This window comes from Bufo gargarizans, chromosome 2 (genome assembly GCF_014858855.1).
Source record: "Bufo gargarizans isolate SCDJY-AF-19 chromosome 2, ASM1485885v1, whole genome shotgun sequence".
Lineage (NCBI taxonomy): Eukaryota > Metazoa > Chordata > Amphibia > Anura > Bufonidae > Bufo > Bufo gargarizans.
In genome coordinates this window covers 323,063,024-323,083,195 of record NC_058081.1, presented here as the reverse complement: position 1 = coordinate 323,083,195, position 20,172 = coordinate 323,063,024, and the positions used below count along the sequence as shown (strand labels likewise).

Genomic DNA, 20,172 nt, shown 5'->3' with positions numbered 1-20,172 from the left:
GGTAAGTGATCCCTGCGCTTGCTCCCTCCCGTTACCTCTGCAGCCATTGCTGCGCTGTTCTGAGACAGCGTCTTTACTTCTAGTGTCGTCAGGGTCCCGGACCGCTGACTCCTCAGGTGGGGATAGAACTCCGGAGGTCTCTGCTTGTCTTTCCCCATATCTAAAGTTTAGATCAGTGGCGTCTGAGTACTGAGACCCCCACCTACACTGCAGGAGAAGTCTGTGGGCTCATCTCGATTCCATCCCCACCAACAAGGAGAGCATGCACTATGCGTGTTCTTCTCTATTCCTTGTTCTAGGCTAAGACCCCCCACTGATCAAAACTTTTGATATGTCTCTATGCCATATGAAAAGTTTTTGGAAAAAATAGTGAACCTTTAGGCCCCTTTTACACGCATTGCACCCGCACTGAATCCGGACCCATTCACTTCAATGGGGCTGTGTACATTAGCAGTGATTTTCACGCATTACTGGTGCGTTGTGTGAAAATCGCAGCAAGCTCTATATTGTGCTTTTTTCACGCAACGCAGACCCCATAGAAGTGAATGGGGCTGCGTGAAAATCGCAAGCAAGTGCGGATGCAGTGCGATTTTCATGCATGGTTGCTAGGAGACTATTGGGATGGGGACCCGATCGTTATTATTTTCCCTTATAACATGGTAATCTTAATACAGAATGCTTAGTAAAATAGTGATGGGGGGGTTAAAAAATAAAAAAACTATTAATAAACTCACCTTAATCTACTTGAACGCTCAGCCTGGCATGTCGTCTTTCTTTTTTTTTTATGAAAAGGACCTGTGGTGACGTCACTGCGCGCATCACATGGTTATTTTTCCCTTATAACATGGTTATAAGGGGAAAATAATAGCATTCTTTAATGCAGAATGCTTAATAAAATGTCCATTGAGGGGTTAAAAATAATAAAACATTTAACTCGCCCCGCGACCAAGTGGATGGGGTGAGTTAATTTTTTTTATTAATTTTAACCCCTCATGGACATTACCTGAAAAAAAAATGCATGGTAGTTAGGGGGAAAAGGTGAGAACCAGAACACGCTGCACTTTCAAAAAAATGCCATCGACCCAAAAAAACACCTTGGGGTTAAAAAAAAAAAAAAAGCCTATGTTTGTCCTGCATTTGATATATCCTATAGACTTCCTAGTATCAACAGGCGCTGGCATATTCACCTAAAAATATATATATATATGACACCAGCCTTAAAACGCTGCGATTGAATCTGGCTTCAAAGTAGAGGTGCAGCCTGAGCATTTCTTTTGCAGTGGTGTACTGTAGTTTACAGTTTCCTAGCATAGAGACATTACTGGAATGTTTAATAATGCAATCCCGGCAGGGACTTTTACATTATGTGCTGCTGCCTGCACTTTCAGAAGAACATAGCCCACACATAAGGAATGATACGGAATGTAAAATTCTCCATGTCTTGAACAATAGCTATTGAATTACCCCTTCTGAGAACACAAATCTGATAATATTATCAACTTTATAACATGGTTGTACATCCTGATTTTGATGCACGTCCATATCCTCTGTGACAGCACTGACTGGCGGGAGCTTTGTCAACATATTAGAATATTGTCAGCTGAATCTGCCATTTTCGTCAGGGCTGGGTGGCAATCTAATATTATGGAACATCCCGATGATGTTGAGGAAGAGAATTATTGGGGGCTTTTCGTTTCAGTGCCAGATACCTTCGTGCTTCTGAGAGATAAGCCGCCACCAGAGTTATTGAAAACTGCTTTCTCCTCTCTCCCCCTGAAAACCCTTAGGGTCAGTTGACACGACTGTTATTTGCGTGTATTTTGATGCATTTTACGCACGTATCACGCCCTGCCTCTCATTCATTTCATTAGGAGTCAGCAGTTGCTTCTTTTTACACGTGTAAAAAAGAAGCAGGATTCCCTATCTTGGGGCAGAATCAGCGCTGATTTTCCCATTGTGATGAATGGGAAGCAGAAAAATACACATCAAACAACGCGCCTAACTTTGTACACGTGTATTTTAGAAATCAGCCGTGTGAACCGACCCTTACATGTTTGGCTGAGCACATATGTGAATGTGTATGGAGGAGGCAGGACTGTTGGTCGAATAAGCTCTCTGCCACCTTTAAAGGAAATGTCACCAAAATTGTTATCTGCCAGTTTAAAACAAGATAGTGCCACTTATCCTTTTTTTTCTAATCTGTTTTCATTTCCTGATTACAGATTTTTGTGTCCTGTGGGGGCGGCCATCTTGCCTGAACTGTTCTTAACATCATTTAGAAAGCATTAAGACAATTGCTTTACGGCAGCTCCATGGGCCTTAGACACAATGTTCAGGAGGGGACCCTATTGACTTCTATAGGAGAGTTTTCTAGGCAATGCAGAGGTCATTGTATAAGGAAAGAATACATGAACTCTGACAATCGCCTTCTGTGAATGGAAGATACTGTCGTATCTATACACAGAGGTGATATCTGTCATTGTAATCCCGCCCATAATCATGAGCAAATAACTGCAGTAAAATGATCTGCACAGACAAAGAATTGGCACCTGTTATTTGGCCTAGTGGCCAATGTGAAAACTGCAGGATTTTATGGTTGTTTAAATATATTGATTGACATGAAAAATCTTTAAAAATAAGTTATTTTCTGATGAAACCTTCAATTTAAGCCTAAGCCTTATAGGAAACTGCCCAAGTCTTATAACAAATGTGATATTTGCTATTCACAAGCTACAGTCACTTTAATAATTTGTATTATGTTTCCTGGAGTCAAGTTACATCAGCAACTGGAGTAAATTGAAAGGCTGCCTAGCCTGATCAGTGGAGGGCTATAATTGTGATTAATGAGAATGTGTGCTTTAGTAACTCTTTGTGTATGCTTAGGGTACTTTCACACTAGCGTTAAAGTTTTCCGGTATTGAGTTTAGTCATAGGGGCTCAATACCGTAAAAAACGCTTCAGTTTTGTCCTAATGCATTCTGAATGGAAAGCAGTCCGTTAAGTATGCATCAGGATGTCTTCATTTCAGTCACTTTTACTGTATTTGGCCAGAGAAAATACCGCAGCATGCTGCGGTATTTTCTCTGGCCAAAATTCCATAACACCTGCCGGAATGCTGGATTTCCATTGAAATGTATGAATCCCGGATCCGGTACCAAGTATTCCGGAAAAACTGATCCGGTTTCCCGGTCTGCGCAGATCCATTTTCCGGAAGACATCAGCGAGACGGATCCGGTATTTCAATGCATTTGTCAGACGGATCCGGAAACAAATGCTATCCGTTTGTACGCGGATTTCCGGATCTGGCAGGCAGAAACCTCTAATGCTAGTGTGAAAGTTCCCTTACATAGGATACATGAAATTAGGAATGTGCAAAAGCAAGGTTTAGTATTTTTTTGTGTAGTCTTCAGTTTCTGTATGGAATGAAATAAGATTTTGTCATGGCCCTATGTAGAGCTTACATCATGTTGGGCAAAAAATAGTTGGAAATATGGGTGCACAGTCATCTACATGCTACAATATACTTAACGAAATTATCAAACTGATCCAGTTCCAAGCCTTTCAGGGCACAGAACCGATCTAGATGGATCATACAACAAGGCATTAGGTTTACTTGGGAGCCCATGTTTTGGTCCGTTATATCTTTTGGTTAACAATGTATCGGCATACACCAGCATTGCCAGCTATCAATAAATGTATGAGCTGCCCGAGGGCAAATGGCTAAATCAATTTTTTTTTCCCGTTTACGTTACGATTTTTGCGTTCCGTATACGGAACCATTTATTTTAATGGATCTGCAAAAAAAAAAGGAAGGTACTCCGTATGCCTTCCATTTCCATTCTGTTCAAGGATAGAACATGTTCTATTATTGTCCGTATAACGGACAAGGATAGTATTGTTCTATTAGGGGCCAGATATTCCGTTCCGCAAAAAACTGAATGCACAGGGATGTCATCCATATTTTTTACAGATCCGTTTTTTGCAGACCACAAAATACTGAAAAAGCCATACGGTCGTGTGAAGGAGGCCTAAGTAAGAATCAGTGAGGAAATGCCTAGTAATGAAGTTTGTGTCTGGAAAGTCATAGCACAGTGCTTTCCTTGTAGCTGAGCCGACATTGTGAACTCTAAAGTAGGTCTTCTCTTGTCCTGTGTAGAAGATTTAGTTACTTACTGTCTACTCTTGTACGGTTTAGAAAATTTGGTTTCTTGTCTAGAAAGAATGTTGCTGAGACATTTAACCATCCTCTGGCCCCTGGGTTGAAGTAAATGGGAGACATATATACTAATCTGCATCAGGCACTCTGTTCTTCTGTTCCTTCATCCTAACAGAAAATGGAATGCAAGCCAAAGGGTGATCCGTCACATGATGGACACCGACAGCACCTGACAGACCTCACTGACTATAATAGGGTCCGTTGGCCCCTTTCCCCCATAGCAGCTGCGTGGTTTGCCTCTATTGGAGCTATGCCACTGGTGGCCATCATTTTGCCCTATTGTGTCAGGTATTTTTTAAGGCTAGTTTCATACTAGCGTTTACAGATCCAGTAGGCTGTTTCGGTTGGGAACAGACTGCCTGATCCATCCCTGCTGGACACTGTCAGAATGCTGTCCAGCCCATTAACTATAATGGGGTCCAGCGGAGATCTGGCCAAAACCTGGCAAATATGCGCAGAGGTTTGTGTCTGGACGATTCCTGGCATTCTACACCGGAACAGCCTGCTGGAAGGATGTGCTTGCAATATGAAACCAGGGTGAAAATTGCAGAGTTTACAAGTTTCTCATTCTAAATGTAGTAATAGTAAACACACCCTAACCATACACATTCTTTTACACATGCGTTATTCCATGGTTTTTACATTTTTCTTATCTCTCATCCTATAAAAGTCTCATAGTGTTCTAGTAAATTGTATTAATGCTTTGCATGTACTGTTTCTATGTAGAGGAAATGACTTTGCTCAGACCAAGGTTTGTTATCCTTACTTCGGCAGGATTTCCGCTATGCTGTGGCTCAAGCTTCCAAACATCTCGGGAAGCCAGTGATTGAGGACAAGTCCCTAAACCAGATCCTGTACTACCTGCCACAGCTGTATGAACTGAACAGAGATGTACTGAGAGAGCTACAGGAGAGGATGTCTCAATGGTACTTTTTTATCTTTTCTGTCTAAATAACGAAAAATTGGTGCTGTGATCTATACATTAATTCTTTTAATAACATATTAGGCCTCGTTTACATTTTATTTTGGCTGAATTTTATTTAAATGTAAGAAGAAAAAAAATATTCAGATTTGCAATACATTTTATAATCCATTATCATCAACAAGAGTCACAAAGGGTTAAAAGTAAAATAAAAATCATACTCTCACCGCTCCACTGCCGTTGCTGTTCTGATGCTGGTCCAGTTCCCTGGGGCTTTTTACTTCCTGATCATAGCTTGACTCAAAGGCCCAATCAGCCAATTGGTTGCTGAGGCAGATCAGTGTTACAGTAAATGATTGGCCTTTCCTGCCTTCAGCATGTCGAGCTGGGACCAGGAAGTGTAGAGCAATGGGAACCAGTCTAGTGTCTGGATCCAAGAGAGTGACTATGGTTTATTTTTCATTTTTAACCCTTTGTGACCCATGTAAAAAATGTATTTCTCTTAAACTCTTTTAAATATTTATGACTGTGCCAGTTTATACAATTAACAGACCATAGTGCTTGCCTTCAAACAACTGATCAGCCTGGGTCAGACCTTCACTGATCTGGTAATTATGATGCACGCTAAGGATAGGTCATCAATATTTAAATACCAGAAAAACCCTTTAATAAGAACAAACATCCTATTGATTTTAAAGGGCACCTGTCAGCAGATTTGTACCCATGAACCTCCCTGACCTTGGCAGCTGAAGGCATCTGTGTTGGTTCCATATTCATATGTGCCCACATTGCTGAGAAAAATGAAGTTTTAACATATGCAAATGAGCCTCTAGGAGCAACGGGGGCGTTACCGTTACACCTAGAGGCTCAGCTCTCTCTGCAGCTGCTGCACCCTCAGCACTTTAACTGTAGATAGAAAGTCCCATGCAGACTAAAAAATCCATTTAGGATTTGTTGGTAATGTTTAGAGCAGTTGGCCGTTGTAAAACACAGTTTGTCATATTTGTCCATATAATAAGTAGGCTTTTCTTTGTAGGAGTGAGCAACAAAAAATAGCTGATATTTTTGTGAAGAAAGGTCCGTACCTCAAGATGTATTCTACATATATTCGAGAATTTGATCGGAATGTGTCATTACTCGATGAACAATGCAAGAAAAATGCTGCTTTTGCTGGAGTAGTTAAAGATTTTGAGGTAATAAAAGGTGTAGTGTCTTATATTATAATAATCAGCTTAACTTGGTGATTTACAGCCTGTGATGTCATAGACTCTGTTCAATGGGTATTGCCAGCATATCCACAGGATATTCTCCTCTGGGACCCTCATCTATTGGGGATAATGGGGACCAACTTCTAAATTCTGTGTAATAGTGTCCACCACAAATCGACAAATGGGGACTACCCCCTGCTTTCAGTTAGATGAGGGCACCAGATATTCCATTTAGGTTCACATGACAATTTATATAGTGTGATAAGTGACCAGATATTACAAGATGGGCCTCAGGCCTCATGCACACAGCCATTGGGCGACCATTCCGTGCATTGGGGACTGCAATTTCGGTCCCCAATGCACGGGGAACATCCGTGCAGCGGGCCGGACCCATTCAACTTGAATGGGTCTGTGGTCTGTCTGCACCGCAAAAAATATGACGTCATTGACAACGGAAAGAAACGCCATGGAAGCCCTCAGTAGTGCTTCCGGTGTTCCGTTCCGTGACTCTGGTCCGCATCTCCGGAATTGCGGACCCATTCAAGTGAATGGGTCCGCATCCGTGATGCGGGGTGCACACGGCTGGCAGCCGTGGATTGCCGACCTGCCATTTGCGGGCCGCGTGCATGAGGCCGAATACAAATGACATACAGAAGATGCTGTTACTGTAAAGTATATCGAGTCACTGCAGCATTGTGTAGGTTGTTTGACATTAAGGCAGCAGTCTGTCTGTATACTATGTAAAGACTACTGTCAGGTAGCTTCTCCGGGGATATTGGCCACCATGGTCTTGTGATGTAACATCTCTGTTTACAAGAGAACTGCATGATGTGATCTCCACAAAGGATATGGGAACTGAGCCGAATTCAGAATATTACTGTTTTGTTTTTGCATTTTATGCCCATATAGATCTGTTATAATCCCATCATATAGAAAGCAATGGATTTTGGCTGCTGCTATACACTGTATTACTTCATTCTAAGACCTAATTCACACTTTGATCGAAGACAAAAGACTCCGGTCGCATCTGCATGGTGGCTTCCATTAACTGTGTTGTGGATCAGGCGAAACACATCAGCAATGCCTGACCCCATTGACTTTTTAATGGGATGTGTCCGGTTCCATTGTTTAGATGCACATGTGAACACAGCCTTATACTTTTACACTCCTGGTTTTTGCTACCAAATACTCATGCAAAGTACTGTTGTATGAATGAGGCGATTACTTGTCATTTTTTTTTGTTTTACTGTTTAATATTGTATGTGTCTGGGGGATGTGTGGTTTAACACAGTTTTAATGTAATGCAATGGATTCTTTCAGATGAGCCCTCGCTGCGCAAACTTGGCTCTGAAGCATTATTTACTTAAACCGGTTCAAAGAATTCCTCAGTACAGATTACTTTTAACAGGTACACGAACGAGTTTCTGTAAGGCATGCTAGTAATTTCTTAAAAGAAACCTTTCTGTATTAGTACAGTCATGCCAGCTGATTTGATTTTCTAATAATGTATTAGGGAGTATATCTTTCTGATTATTTTTACTGGTCTTGTGGGTTGTTCCTGGTATGGCTTGGTTAAAGGGATTATAAAAAAAAAGATGCTTACCCTTTGGAGTCCTGTTTCCAGTGCCTTGCTCTAGGCTTTGATTACCAGGCTGTAGTGGAGAAGAAGACCAGAGAGGGAGAGGAGTGGGTGGCATTGGAAATGAGAGTCCAGTGGGTCAGTATGGGTTTTATTGTCACGTTATTACAGTCCCTGCGTTTGGACAGCCCCTTTTAATACCTACCCAAAGTGGTCCAAGGAGGGACAACTGGTGACAGGGCCAGGGGCACCCAAGGCTCATCGATGTGCTTCCCTCCCTTATGCACAATATAGAAAAAGACTCTTGCCTCTTCCAAGCAACTCCATTCCAGCACTGATGGGCATGTGATCACTGAGGCCAGTGAATGGCTGCAGATGTACATGTGAAGAAGAGTTGGGAACGGGACCAACTATGCTGGAACAGAGCTGCTTGGAAGAGGTTTTTTTTTTACTTTATTGTGAACCCCCCCCCCCCCCCAAAAAATTTATGTTGGTGTTAATGATTTACAAGCACCTTTTGTATGGAATAAGGGCTTGCACAGCCCTTCTTAGTCCCCTCCATTTGTCCCTTTTGTTTATTATTGCCTGTAATATGAGAGATTAGTTTGTCTAGGCCCCTTTTGAAATATTACATCCAGAAGTCGACATCAAAGCGGAGCATTTCAGAGCCCGCTGGAGAGGGGGCCTCCTGGTTAGCCCTAAACTATGCAGCTCTCTGCTCATTGTGCATCCACTTTGTGTTCACCTCTGTGCCACATCAAAGCAGGCGGGTTCATGAAAGACATGCTCTTTATATTAATGAATGTCTCCGCTGCATTGTTTTGTTTTTCTTTAGGTGATGATGGATTTATTGTCTTGCTACTGTATATATATATATTCTTGGCATTTCCTCTGCTGAGATGAGCAGGAACTGACAATTCTCCAAGGGATTCTGCACATTTTATTAAAAAAAGATGTTGATGTCCATCTCTTTATGTGTAATGTGTCATGGTAATCTGTTCTGTTTAACTACTTTTTATTTGGAGATTATTTTACTAAGTATATTAATTGATTAAACCTTAGAGATTCTGCCTCCTTCAATCGGATATAAGATTCTTGTCCGTAGTCCAGTTGTTACTGTATGTAAGTCATGTTGTATGGAGCACACATAGTCAACATCTAAATTGCTCTGTATTCTGTTGATAAAGTAGCCACCTAGTGGTGATAAAGGGTATAATTATTTTTCAATGAGCATCTATAGAATTTTGTGTATGCAGTATTTGGTTCTGTTGCATTAAAATATTCTTGCATGCCTCTAATATTCAACAATTGGACAGCAGATTTTTGTCATATATTTCAGCTTTATGAAGCATGTTTTTTGTTTTGTTTTTTAGATTACCTCCAGAATCTGTCACAGGAATCATCAGACTACAGTGACACACAGGGTAATGCACGCATAAATATACCATGATATGCAGATCTTTAAATGAGTTGTCTCATGAAGACCCCTGTCTATGCACTCTATTAGAGTATGTGGATGTCATAGAGGTGGATCCCCTGCTCAGGACTTGCTTGAAAACACTGGTGGACCCGAGCCATACTTGTATTACATGGATGGCTATTCATCTGAGTGGCCACCATGTAATACTAAATTTTCCTTAAAGTTGCCATAGCTGACCGTGGCTTCTTCCAGCAAAATCGACTATGTGTCAGGGGTGCATCTGCAAAGTGGGTTGTCGTTAATGAGACAACTCCTTTAAAAATATTTAGGATTAGGATAGGTCATCAGTACGTGATTGGTGGAAGTCCATCTTCCGACATCCCCTCCGGTCAGCTTACCAAGCACAGTGCTGCTTGGTATTGCATCTCTGCCCCATTCACTTGGGCCATGCGGCCGATAAACGTGACATCACTGGCTAAGAAGAGTCCACAGCTCTCAACAGCTGATAGGCAGAGGGACATGGACCCCCACTGTTCTGAAACTGATGACGTACCCTGAGGGTCATCAGTATTAAACGCTCGGGCAACCCTTTTAAAAATGTGCATGCCCTGAGCCTGTTCATGGCAGGTCATCACCTACTTGTTAGCATCTTCTAGAAAGACTGTCTGATATTGGTATTTTCTCTAATATTTTGAGACATTTTAAAGTTATTAATTCACTTTTTATACTTTCTCCCTTTGTAGCTGCCTTGAGTGTTGTCATTGAAGTTGCTAATCACGCCAATGACATCTTGAAGCATTGGGTAAGTACCCAGCACGGCATAGTTAGAATTGCTTTGACCTGGAATGCATTCTGTAGTTTAGTTTATTCAGTGGTTAAATTCACTAATGTATTCTGCTAGTTTATTTCATTCATAAATAATGCTTATTGCATTTTCTTCTTATTTCTTTTTGTAAGGACAATTTTCAAAAGCTTATGCAGATTCAGTACAGCCTGAATGGTCACCATGAGATTGTCCAGCCAGGGAGAGTATGTATAAAAATCATTTTCACTAATCATGTTTTAGTATCTGCAAATATTTTGTCTTTTTTATGTGTTTCCTATTGACTGCTGGTATAAACCAAATGTGTCTGCCGTTAATTCTACATGAGCTTCATTTAGATCAGAATTATATTGTGAAAGTGCGCAATGTTTGCTTCTCAGTTTTTTTTCTGCTACAATTTAAAAGAGAAGATTCATCTTATTTAGATTAATGCCTCCTATGCCAGTGATGGCTAACCTCCGACACTCCAGCTGTGGTGAAACTGCAACTCCCAGCATGCTCCATTCATTTCTATGGAGTTCTGAGAACAGCCAAGCAAGTGTACATCTTGGGAGTTGGAGTGCCGGAGGTTAGCCATCAGTCCTATGCTGTTATTTGACATTTTGCTAGTAACCTTTCCAGTTGAAAGTGGTGACCAACATAAATATGCATTGCGCCAAACAACTTTTGTCTGATACTACATGAGGTTGGCAATGGCACAATCTGAAAGCTGCCAAGCTGCTTTTTGCTTCTCCGCTGTCATTGGCAATCTTGTTTTGTGAGAGTGGTTGCTAGTGATTTGCATATGCTGCGTAAGGGCCTGTTCACAAGGTGGAATTTGCCAGTGGAATTTTGGGATGGACACCGGACCAAAATTCCAGCAGCGGCCGTGTGGGGTCTGCCTCCCATTACTTTCAATTGGAGGCAGCACTGCAGGCCACTGGTTTAACCTCTTATGGACACAGGGCGTACATGTATGCCCTGATATCAGAGTCCTTAAGGACACCCTTTGTATTGTACGCCCTGTGTATTTCCGATCACCGCCGTGCTGCGGGTAGTGATCGGAACAGAGTGTCTGCGGAAATCATTCAGCAGGCACTCTGTCACAATGCCAAGGGGGTCCTGTGACCACCCCGTATCGGCGATTGCAGCAAACCGCAGGATAATTCAGACTTGCGGTTTGTGCATTTCCGGGTCATTCAGGTCTCCGGTGACCCGATAACCCGGAATAGGATTACAAATCACCATCCTTAGATCCTGGGAGGTGGCAGTGACATCACCTCTCAGGATCGCATCCTATTGGCTGGACGGGCGGGCGTTAACTTCCCTCAGATCTGCTCTCCTCCTCGTCCATCCACCTCTGAGCCCAGCACCCCCACGTGAGCCACTATAGTGCCATCTGGCACTCAAAAGTTATTAGGGACAGGTTTAGGTAAAGGTTAGATTAGGGAGGAAAAACTTTTTATTTTTGTGCTTCACCCTGATCGGGTGTCTGGGGTCCACAGCACACTCAGCTGTGCGACCCTAGACACCCCAGGGGTGTTGTAGCTTGACCCCACACACACACACATTTTTTTGGGGGGCGCAAGCACTTTTTTATTTTTGTTGTTCAAATACTTTTATTAGCAGGAGCCAAAATAATCACTTCACATTAAGAAAAGCCCGAACATAAAACGGGACCATATAAAATATCATCATACAGGTAGATGATCACAGCAAATATAAGCAGACATCGTGTAAACATGAATATGAGCAAAGAAATAACATATGATCCCAACAACAGAATAAAAGCATCTCAAAGACCCAGTTGCGGGAAAGCGTTATCGAGAGCTCCTACATAGGACACACAACAAATGTAGACAAACGAGACAGGGCTACAGGAGGAACAAAGAGGGGGGGGGGGGGGGAGGAAGGGAGAATCCCTGACCAAACAAGTCGAGGTAGAAAGGACTGTGTGAAGTATAGCTTGATATGGCGTGCCAAATACATGTGGGTTAAGATCCAATGGGGTGTGCAATCTCCCTAGGGACTGGCGACCTCCCATTTAGCCACGTGAGAAAGTCAGGAGAACCCTTAAATAGAATCCAAGGGGTCCAGATTTTCAGGAACTTATTAGTATTGCCCATGTCCTCCGCCCATAGTTCCTCCATTCTATATATTTTTCCAAAGGTGGCGAGCCAGTCCCCAGGGAGAGGGGCGCGCGTGGATTTCCAAAATCTAGGAATAACCAAACGTGCAGCTTGAACACAGAACCTCAGGAGACCCTTTTTCAGAGTAGATAAAGTGCTAGGGAACATAGAAAGCAAAGCGCCCTCAAGGGTCCATCTGGAGGACCTGCCACAAACCATATCGTATAAATCATTAATAGCCTCCCAAAATGGGGCGATTTTGTTGCAGGACCACCAGATATGAGACATGCTACCTTCCTCCTGGCCACAACGCCAACAGGAACTAGGACAAGAAGGGAAGAAGGAGTGCAGCAGGACCGGAGTCCTGTACCATCTGGACATAATCTTAAAATTCTTCTCCTGTAGACTGCTGCTTATTGATGATTTATATGATATCTCAAATGCTGTCTCCCACTCATTAGGAGGAAAAGATCTCCCCAAGTCACGTTCCCAAGCCTTCACAAAGGGAAGGTCAGATATGGCATCATCTCTCCCCTGGAGCAGCCCGTAGACCAGAGACACTAGATGTGTAGGCGGGGATGTTTGGGTGCAAAGCGTCTCAAAAGGGGAAAGATCCCTGGACCAAGAGCTATTGGGGCCCAGTGAAGATAGGAAATTTCTCAAACTAATGTATTTAAGCCAAGCTCCCCTATCCGCCCCGCCCGGGAAGGATGAAATTGACTGAAGGGATCACCCTGCCCAGACCACAGAAACCGTAGGATTGTCCGCGCGATCCAACCCTAAAAAGGACGTACAACCAAGGCCCAGAGGGAAGTCAGGATTATTAAAAAGGGGAGTTAGAGGGCTGGGGAACTGAGTAAGGCCCAAGGGGATTGCAATTCTGTCCCACACTTTCAATATACCCAAGGTCAGTAAGGGGAGTCGTGAGGGTCTCCTAGACTTAGAAATCCAAAGTAGATTTTGGGATGGGAATCCTATCACCTGAGTCTCGAATTGGACCCATCTTTTAGCGCGTCCATTATGGAACCAATCTAAAATGTAGGAAAGGATTGCTGCTTTATGATAATTTGGTAAATCCGGAACCCCCACTCCTCCCCTCACCCTACTGCGCGTCAAGAATCTCAACCCCAATCTAGGGGAAGACCCTGCCCAGATAAATTTAAGGATCACAGATCTTAGAGTCCTGAAAAAGGTGTTCGGAAGGGGTATTGGTATGGTGCGAAAAAGGTATAGTATGCGGGGGAGGATGTTCATTTTGAGTGTGTGAATCCTACCAAACCAGGATAATGGCAACCCCCTCCAGTCCTTCAAGTCCCTACGAACCTCCTCAATAAGGGGAGCAAAATTCAGAGAAAAGAGACTGGTCAGGTCGGAGGGAATGATCGTGCCTAAATAAGATATGTGTCTGCGGGCCCAACGAAAGGGGAAAGAGGACTGTAGGTTACCGACCAGTGTCTGGGGCAGGGAGATATTAAGGACCTCGGACTTATGAAGGTTAACTTTAAAATTACTGAGGTCACCAAAGATCACAAATTCCTTTAGAATGTTAGGGAAGCCAACTAGCGGATCTGTGCAGAAAATCAAAAGGTCGTCCGCATAGATAGCAATCTTAGACTCCAGATCACCCGTGTTTAGGCCCCTGATGGAGTCATTGGCCCGTAGAGCTCTAGCTAAGAATTCCATCACCATAATGTAAAGCAGAGGGGAAAGTGGACATCCCTGTCTGGTTCCATTATGGATACGGAAGGGAGTCGACAGCGATCCGTTAACTCGGACCTGGGCGCTAGGATCCCGGTACAAAGCTAAGATCCTATCCATCATGCTGGGGCCAAAACCGAACGCCTTTAGGGATTCAGACAAAAAGGACCAATCTACCCGGTCGAACGCCTTCTCTGCGTCGATCGACAAGAGACACAGAGGCAATCCCCCTTTGCTAGCATGATCGATAATGGCCATGGTACGGATGGTGTTGTCTCGCGTTTCCCTCCCAGGAACAAAGCCCGCCTGGTCCACATGAATCAGAGATGGAATGAGGGGCTTCAGTCGATCAGCTAATATTTTAGCGTAGATCTTTACATCCACGTTGATCAGAGAGATAGGGCGGTAATTGCCACAAACTAACGGGTCTTTCCCGGGTTTCGGAATAACACAAATGTGGGCCATTAGAGCCTGAGGAGGGAAAGACGAGCCCTCCGCCAAGGAGTTACACATTCTAGCAAAGGGGGATGAGATCTCGTTCAAAAAGTTCTTATAAAAGCGAGGCGTGAAGCCGTCTGGTCCTGGGCTTTTGCCAACCACCAATCCCTTAATAGATCTATGGATCTCCGTCTCCGTTATTTCGCCTTCTAATTCCTCTCTCTGTCCGGCGGACAATGTTGGGCCAAGTAAATTGGACATATAGTCCCTAATCTTTTTAGATTTGGCTTCTATGGGTAAATCCGCGTACTTCCCTTTAATGTTATACAATTCCTCATAATAGGAGCGGAATTCTTGTAGCATATCTCTCGTAGCATGTATTTTCCCAACTGACCTACGATTCAGGGAGGAAATATAGGAGGCGTTCGATTTGGGCCGCAGCAGCCTCGCCAGCAATTTGCCACTTTTATCACCATGACCATAGAAGAGCTTCTGCAATCTGTCCCTAGCGCCCAGGTACTTTTGATCTATTATTTTCTTCAAAGCTGTGCGAGTCTCACATAGCTCCTGGAAAGCCTCGCACGAGAGCGATCCCTTATGTTTCTGCTCCAGATCCTCCAGTTTTATCAATAGTGATTTAACTTCCCCAGCTCTAATTTTCTTGAGTCTAGAAGCGTGTGAGATAAACCTGCCTCTTATGACACATTTCAGGGCTTCCCACTGAATGGTCGGGGCAGAGGGGTCGGATTCGTGATTTAAGGCAAAGTCAGTGAGGGCGGACCTAATGTCCGCAGCACAAATAGGGTCCCTAAGTATATTGTCATTGAGCTTCCAGGAACCAAATGACCTGGAGGGGTCGCCAATGTCCAGAGACACCCATGTCATGGAATGATCTGAAAACAGAGCAGGTTCTATCCCCGCAATCGGGCGCAAGTCAAGTAGGGAGTGGGAAATGAATACATAGTCCAGGCGATGGTATGTGTTGTGAGATGCAGAGAAGTATGTGTAGTCTTTCGTGGTAGGGAATAAAATTCGCCACACATCTACCAGTTTAAGAGAACTGAGATGTCTCTTGAAGCTACGGGCCACCCCAGGAGAGATAGAAGACCTACCGGAGGAGGCATCTAGAGAAACGTCCAGAGGAAAGTTGATATCGCCACCCAGGATGATCGGCAGGCCGTCCGCGAAATCAGTCAAAGCGGAGCACATCCTGGAAGCGAAACGGGACTGTCCTGAATTAGGAAAGTAAACGTTAGCAATTACTAAAAGTCTTGATGACAGAGAGACCTTAATAAAGAGGAAACGACCAGAAACGTCAGAGACTGTGTCTAAGAGTTCGCATGGAAGCGACTTGTGGACAGCAATGGAGACGCCCCGAGATTTGGACTCGGAATGTGTACAATGCGACCAAGTCGTGAAATACCTGTTTTTGCAGGAGGGCACATGGCCAGTTTTAAAGTGTGTCTCCTGCAAAAGAGCTATAGAGACCCTCTGTTTGTGCATATTATATAGAATTTGATTGCGCTTAGCAGGTTCATTGAATCCATTCACATTATAAGAGCAAATTCTAACAGATGCCATCAAAGAAAGTAGGTGCAGTAGACCAAGGTACAATATTGTCAGGGACAAAAAGGGGGGGGGGGGAACGGCAAGGAAGACAGAACAAGACAAAACAGGGGAGACAATACAGACACTCACATTAAGTACATAAGGCATGAACCAGTGGCAAACCATCTGAAAAGATGACATCTCAGAGAAGTTTCTGCACACACACTTAACCGGAGGGAGCAGTAGAAGCCCAGGATGAGCAACACTTTTTTATTTTTGTGTGCGTGCACTGACTGTGGCTGGCACTCCTAGCATCTGGCCTCTGTTGGCACATCGCCCACCCCACCACTCATGAGCTTCGGACCGCTGATCAGCGAGTTTAAATGTGTTTTTTTTTTTGGGCGGCTTTCATATTTTTTTATTTACCTTAGTTTTATTTATGTTTTTGGGGTTTGGGTAGGGTATAAGTGAACGTTAACACCCATCTCCCCACACACACGCACACAGACACTTCCCCATGGCCCGCCGAATGTTCTCGGCATACGCCCTTCTTGTCTCCGACTCCGAGAGCCCCAGTGAGGACTAGGATGACCCCACTTTCCTCTTGTCATCTGCGTCCTCCTCCTCATCTAGTGATGATGAAGCCCCCAAGGCGGCAGAGATGGAGCCAGGGGACCCCCATGCCAGGGACCCTGTGGCCCACACTAGTATGAGCAGCCCTGGGGCTCGTACTAGTTTTCCGGCCCACCAGATAAGTCCACCTGAGCCCCCTACCGGTGAACTTGTCTGGTATACCCCAGAGGATTTTGAGCCCATGATTCCTGACTTTGTTGGCCAACCAGGAATCCAAATTTCCACAGTGGGCTTCACTGAATATGACTTTTTTTTGTTTTTTTTTCCAGTGACCACTTTGTGAATCTGAAGGTGGAGCAAACGAACTTGTTCGCCCAACAGTTCATTGCTCAACACCCGGGCTCCTTTTTGGCTTGGGCCGGTGGCTGGACTCCGGTCAGTGCAGCCGAGATTAGGACGTTTTGGGGCCTCGTGCCGTACATTGAATAGTGGCAGTGCTTTGTATTGCAGCTCAGCCCCATTGACTTGCATAAGCTTGAGCTGCAACTAGGCCATGTGACCGCTGTACAGTGATTGGATTTAGTAGAACTATTAGTAACAGCACACTGCTGGTCAATTGCACAAAGATATAAGCAAACACTGAAAAAATAATAGCGGCTTGGTGGCCATACTTACTGCAAGTGCAGTTAGAAGCTCTTTGCGCATATGATTGAGCAAACATATGTCGAGCCCATCTACCAGGCGTCAAGGTGGCTTCTAATCAGATGGGTCCTACTCTAACATGCCTCTCCTGGGCTTACAGCCTACAATCTGGGCAAAGTAGTAGAGTAGGACCCATCTGATTAGAAGCCACCTTGACGCCTGGTAGATGGGCTCGACATATGTTTGCTCAATCATATGCGCAAAGAGCTTCTAACTGCACTTGCAGTAAGTATGGCCACCAAGCCACTATTATTTTTTCAGTCTTTGCTTATATCTTTGTGCAATTGACCAGCAGTGTGCTGTTACCAGTAGTTCTACTAAATCCAATTGTGTTTCAGCCAAGGTAGCGTGCACCTGCACTCTCAAATTTACTTATTATGGAGGTTCGTTTGTTTTTCTTCGCTGTACAGTGATGTTACTGGCCTAGGAAGAGGCTGCAGTGCTCAAGACCTCTTCTAACAGCTGATCTGTGGGGGTCCCTGGTGTTGCACCCCTGCAGATCAGATACTGATGACCTATCCTGAGCATAAGTTATAAATATCTTTTCCTGGATAACCCCTTTAAAGCGTGCAGAGAATACGTCTGCCTTCTCATATGGAAGCGATTTGCCTGAAATATTTTTGTATTAACAGATCATTCAACTAGAACTGGACATAATCATTCAATCTTTCCTACAACTCGTCACTTCTGATTACAACCGGGCTCACACCCCTAATTACAGCATACTTTAGGGTTCAGACTGATTCTTCTCCAAGTGCTGCAAGTTTCACAATTTGCAGCATGTTCTCAAATTGGCTGTGCAAAAATTTTCTATATGTGAATGTGGTTTTGAGACCTCCATTTATGTGTATTGTACTGTACTTATCTGCCACGTCTGAAGGAGTTTACTAGTAGCTGAAGTCCTGTCCCGGAAGGCTCTGCATCAGAAATGAAAAAGCTGTCTACAATGGGACAGGAGGTTTCCAGCTGTAGATGGTAGACTGTACTTAAAGGGAGTCTGTCACCTCCATACGGCCATATACAGTGCTTACATTGCCCTATAGCACATCTATACATGAATGTTATGGTACCTTTTGTCTTTGTCTTTAGACTTGCAGAAGCTGGAAAAACAAACTTTGATTGATATGCAAATGAGCACTCGCAAGTGCCCAGGGGCGGCGTTCACTGTGTTGGTGCCCAGGCTGCCCTGCCTTTCTTCAATTTTCCCCCGCCCCAGCCCGCCCTCCTGTTCCTAAGGTATGGCCGAGATCCCGTGACTGTGCACTGCCTCGCTGGGCCGGAGCATGCGAACTGCAATGCCCATTGTGGGCACGGCGATGCTTTAACTACTGCACATGCGCCGGCAAACGCCACATTGCCGCTGGTTTTGCGCCGTTCGCCGGAGTGCTCATTTGCATATCAATCAAAGTTTGTTTTTCCAGCTTCTGGAAGTGTAAAGACAAAGGTACCATAACATTCATGTATAGGTGTGCTATAGGGCAATGTAAGCACTGTATATTGCCATATGGAGATGACAGATTCCCTTTAACAAGCATGGTGGTAGTTGATTTTTATTTATTTTTTTGCTCTTCTTTTTTTTTTTTGGGTTCATTGTTTCATTTTGCTTGCTCAGGTTTTTCTGAAAGAAGGGACTTTGATGAAGCTTTCCAGGAAGGTCATGCAGCCACGAATGTTTTTTTTGGTAAGTTGCCATATTAGTGAAAACATGCCTGAGGAAGCCATTATAGACCATACCCCATAGTAATCCTCTGCACATAGATGAACAGAAAGCAAAACAACTTTTCTGCAGTTTATGTATTTTTCTTGTGTTTATTTACCCTTTTATGTTGGTCACTGTATCCCCTCTGCCACCATATTTTGAATAAAAGGCATTGAAGTTAAAAGGTCCCGTGTTCTGTCTTCAAAGGCCTGAAAACTTTGTCATAGTATTAAAAAAAAAAAAACTGTTATCCATCTCTAGTAAGAAATGCATTAAACAGAACCTGCCTGCTTAGATGATGACATTAACAATATGCATGTTATAATGTTGTATGTAATACAGAGTAATGGAATATAACTTTTTTTTTTCCTAGTTCAATGATGCTTTATTATATACAACCCCTGTCCAGTCAGGAATGTATAAACTGAACAACATGCTCTCTTTGGCTGGGATGAAGGTAGGTTTTGTATATAAAGTGCTGTTAAAGGGGTTGTCTGGGTTCAACGGTGATTTATATTTTTTTTTTCTGCGCTTTGCTCTTTAAGGTGAGGAAGCCGACCCAAGAGGCCTATCAGAATGAGCTGAATATAGAAAGTGTGGAGAGATCCTTCATTTTGTCTGCCAGGTATTATAACCATATTGCTGGTTATTTAAAAGGGTTTTCCAGGCTCCCGATATTGATAATCTATCCTTAAGATGGGACATCAGTAGCTAGATGGTAGGGGGTGGCTATGCTGCGTTATTGCAGCCCAGCTGATCAGTGTGGGGGCTGGGTTTTAGACCCCAGTAATCAGATATTGAAGACCTATCCAGAGGATAAACCCCCTTTACACATAACTTAAACATAATTTAATATTTTAATATTTATTTTCATTACTTAAAGGTGTTCTATGTTTTGGTCAGTCCCTACATGTTAAAGGGCATGTGTCAGCAGACTTGTACCTATATAACTGGCTGACCTGTTACATGGACGCTTGGCAGCCCAAGGCATCTCTGTTGGTCCCATGTTCATATGTGCCCGCATTGCTAAGAAAAATGAAATTTAATATATGCAAATGAGCTTCTATGAGCAATGGGGACATTGCCATTACACCTAAAGGCTCTGCAACTGCCGTACCCCCTCTACTTTGATTGACAGGGCCAGGCAATGAAAATGTCATCACCCCTGGCCCTGACTTCTCCTAAAGTCAATCAAAGAGCAGAGGGTGCTGCAGTTGGAAGAGCAGAGCCTCTAGGTG

The 20,172-nt window shown here is 43.6% G+C and overlaps 1 protein-coding gene across 1 annotated transcript in view; it reads left to right on the top strand.

Annotated features, from left to right (window-relative positions):
• FGD6 (FYVE, RhoGEF and PH domain containing 6) overlaps positions 1 to 20,172 on the top strand; it is a 90,746-nt gene that overhangs the window by 53,358 nt on the left and 17,216 nt on the right. The window contains exons 6-14 of the mRNA XM_044280527.1: positions 4,991 to 5,142; positions 6,175 to 6,331; positions 7,667 to 7,754; positions 9,299 to 9,349; positions 10,089 to 10,147; positions 10,303 to 10,374; positions 18,848 to 18,916; positions 19,308 to 19,391; positions 19,480 to 19,559. Of these exons, the coding sequence (XP_044136462.1) occupies positions 4,991 to 5,142; positions 6,175 to 6,331; positions 7,667 to 7,754; positions 9,299 to 9,349; positions 10,089 to 10,147; positions 10,303 to 10,374; positions 18,848 to 18,916; positions 19,308 to 19,391; positions 19,480 to 19,559 (812 nt within the window). The remainder of the gene's footprint in view (positions 1 to 4,990; positions 5,143 to 6,174; positions 6,332 to 7,666; positions 7,755 to 9,298; positions 9,350 to 10,088; positions 10,148 to 10,302; positions 10,375 to 18,847; positions 18,917 to 19,307; positions 19,392 to 19,479; positions 19,560 to 20,172) is intronic.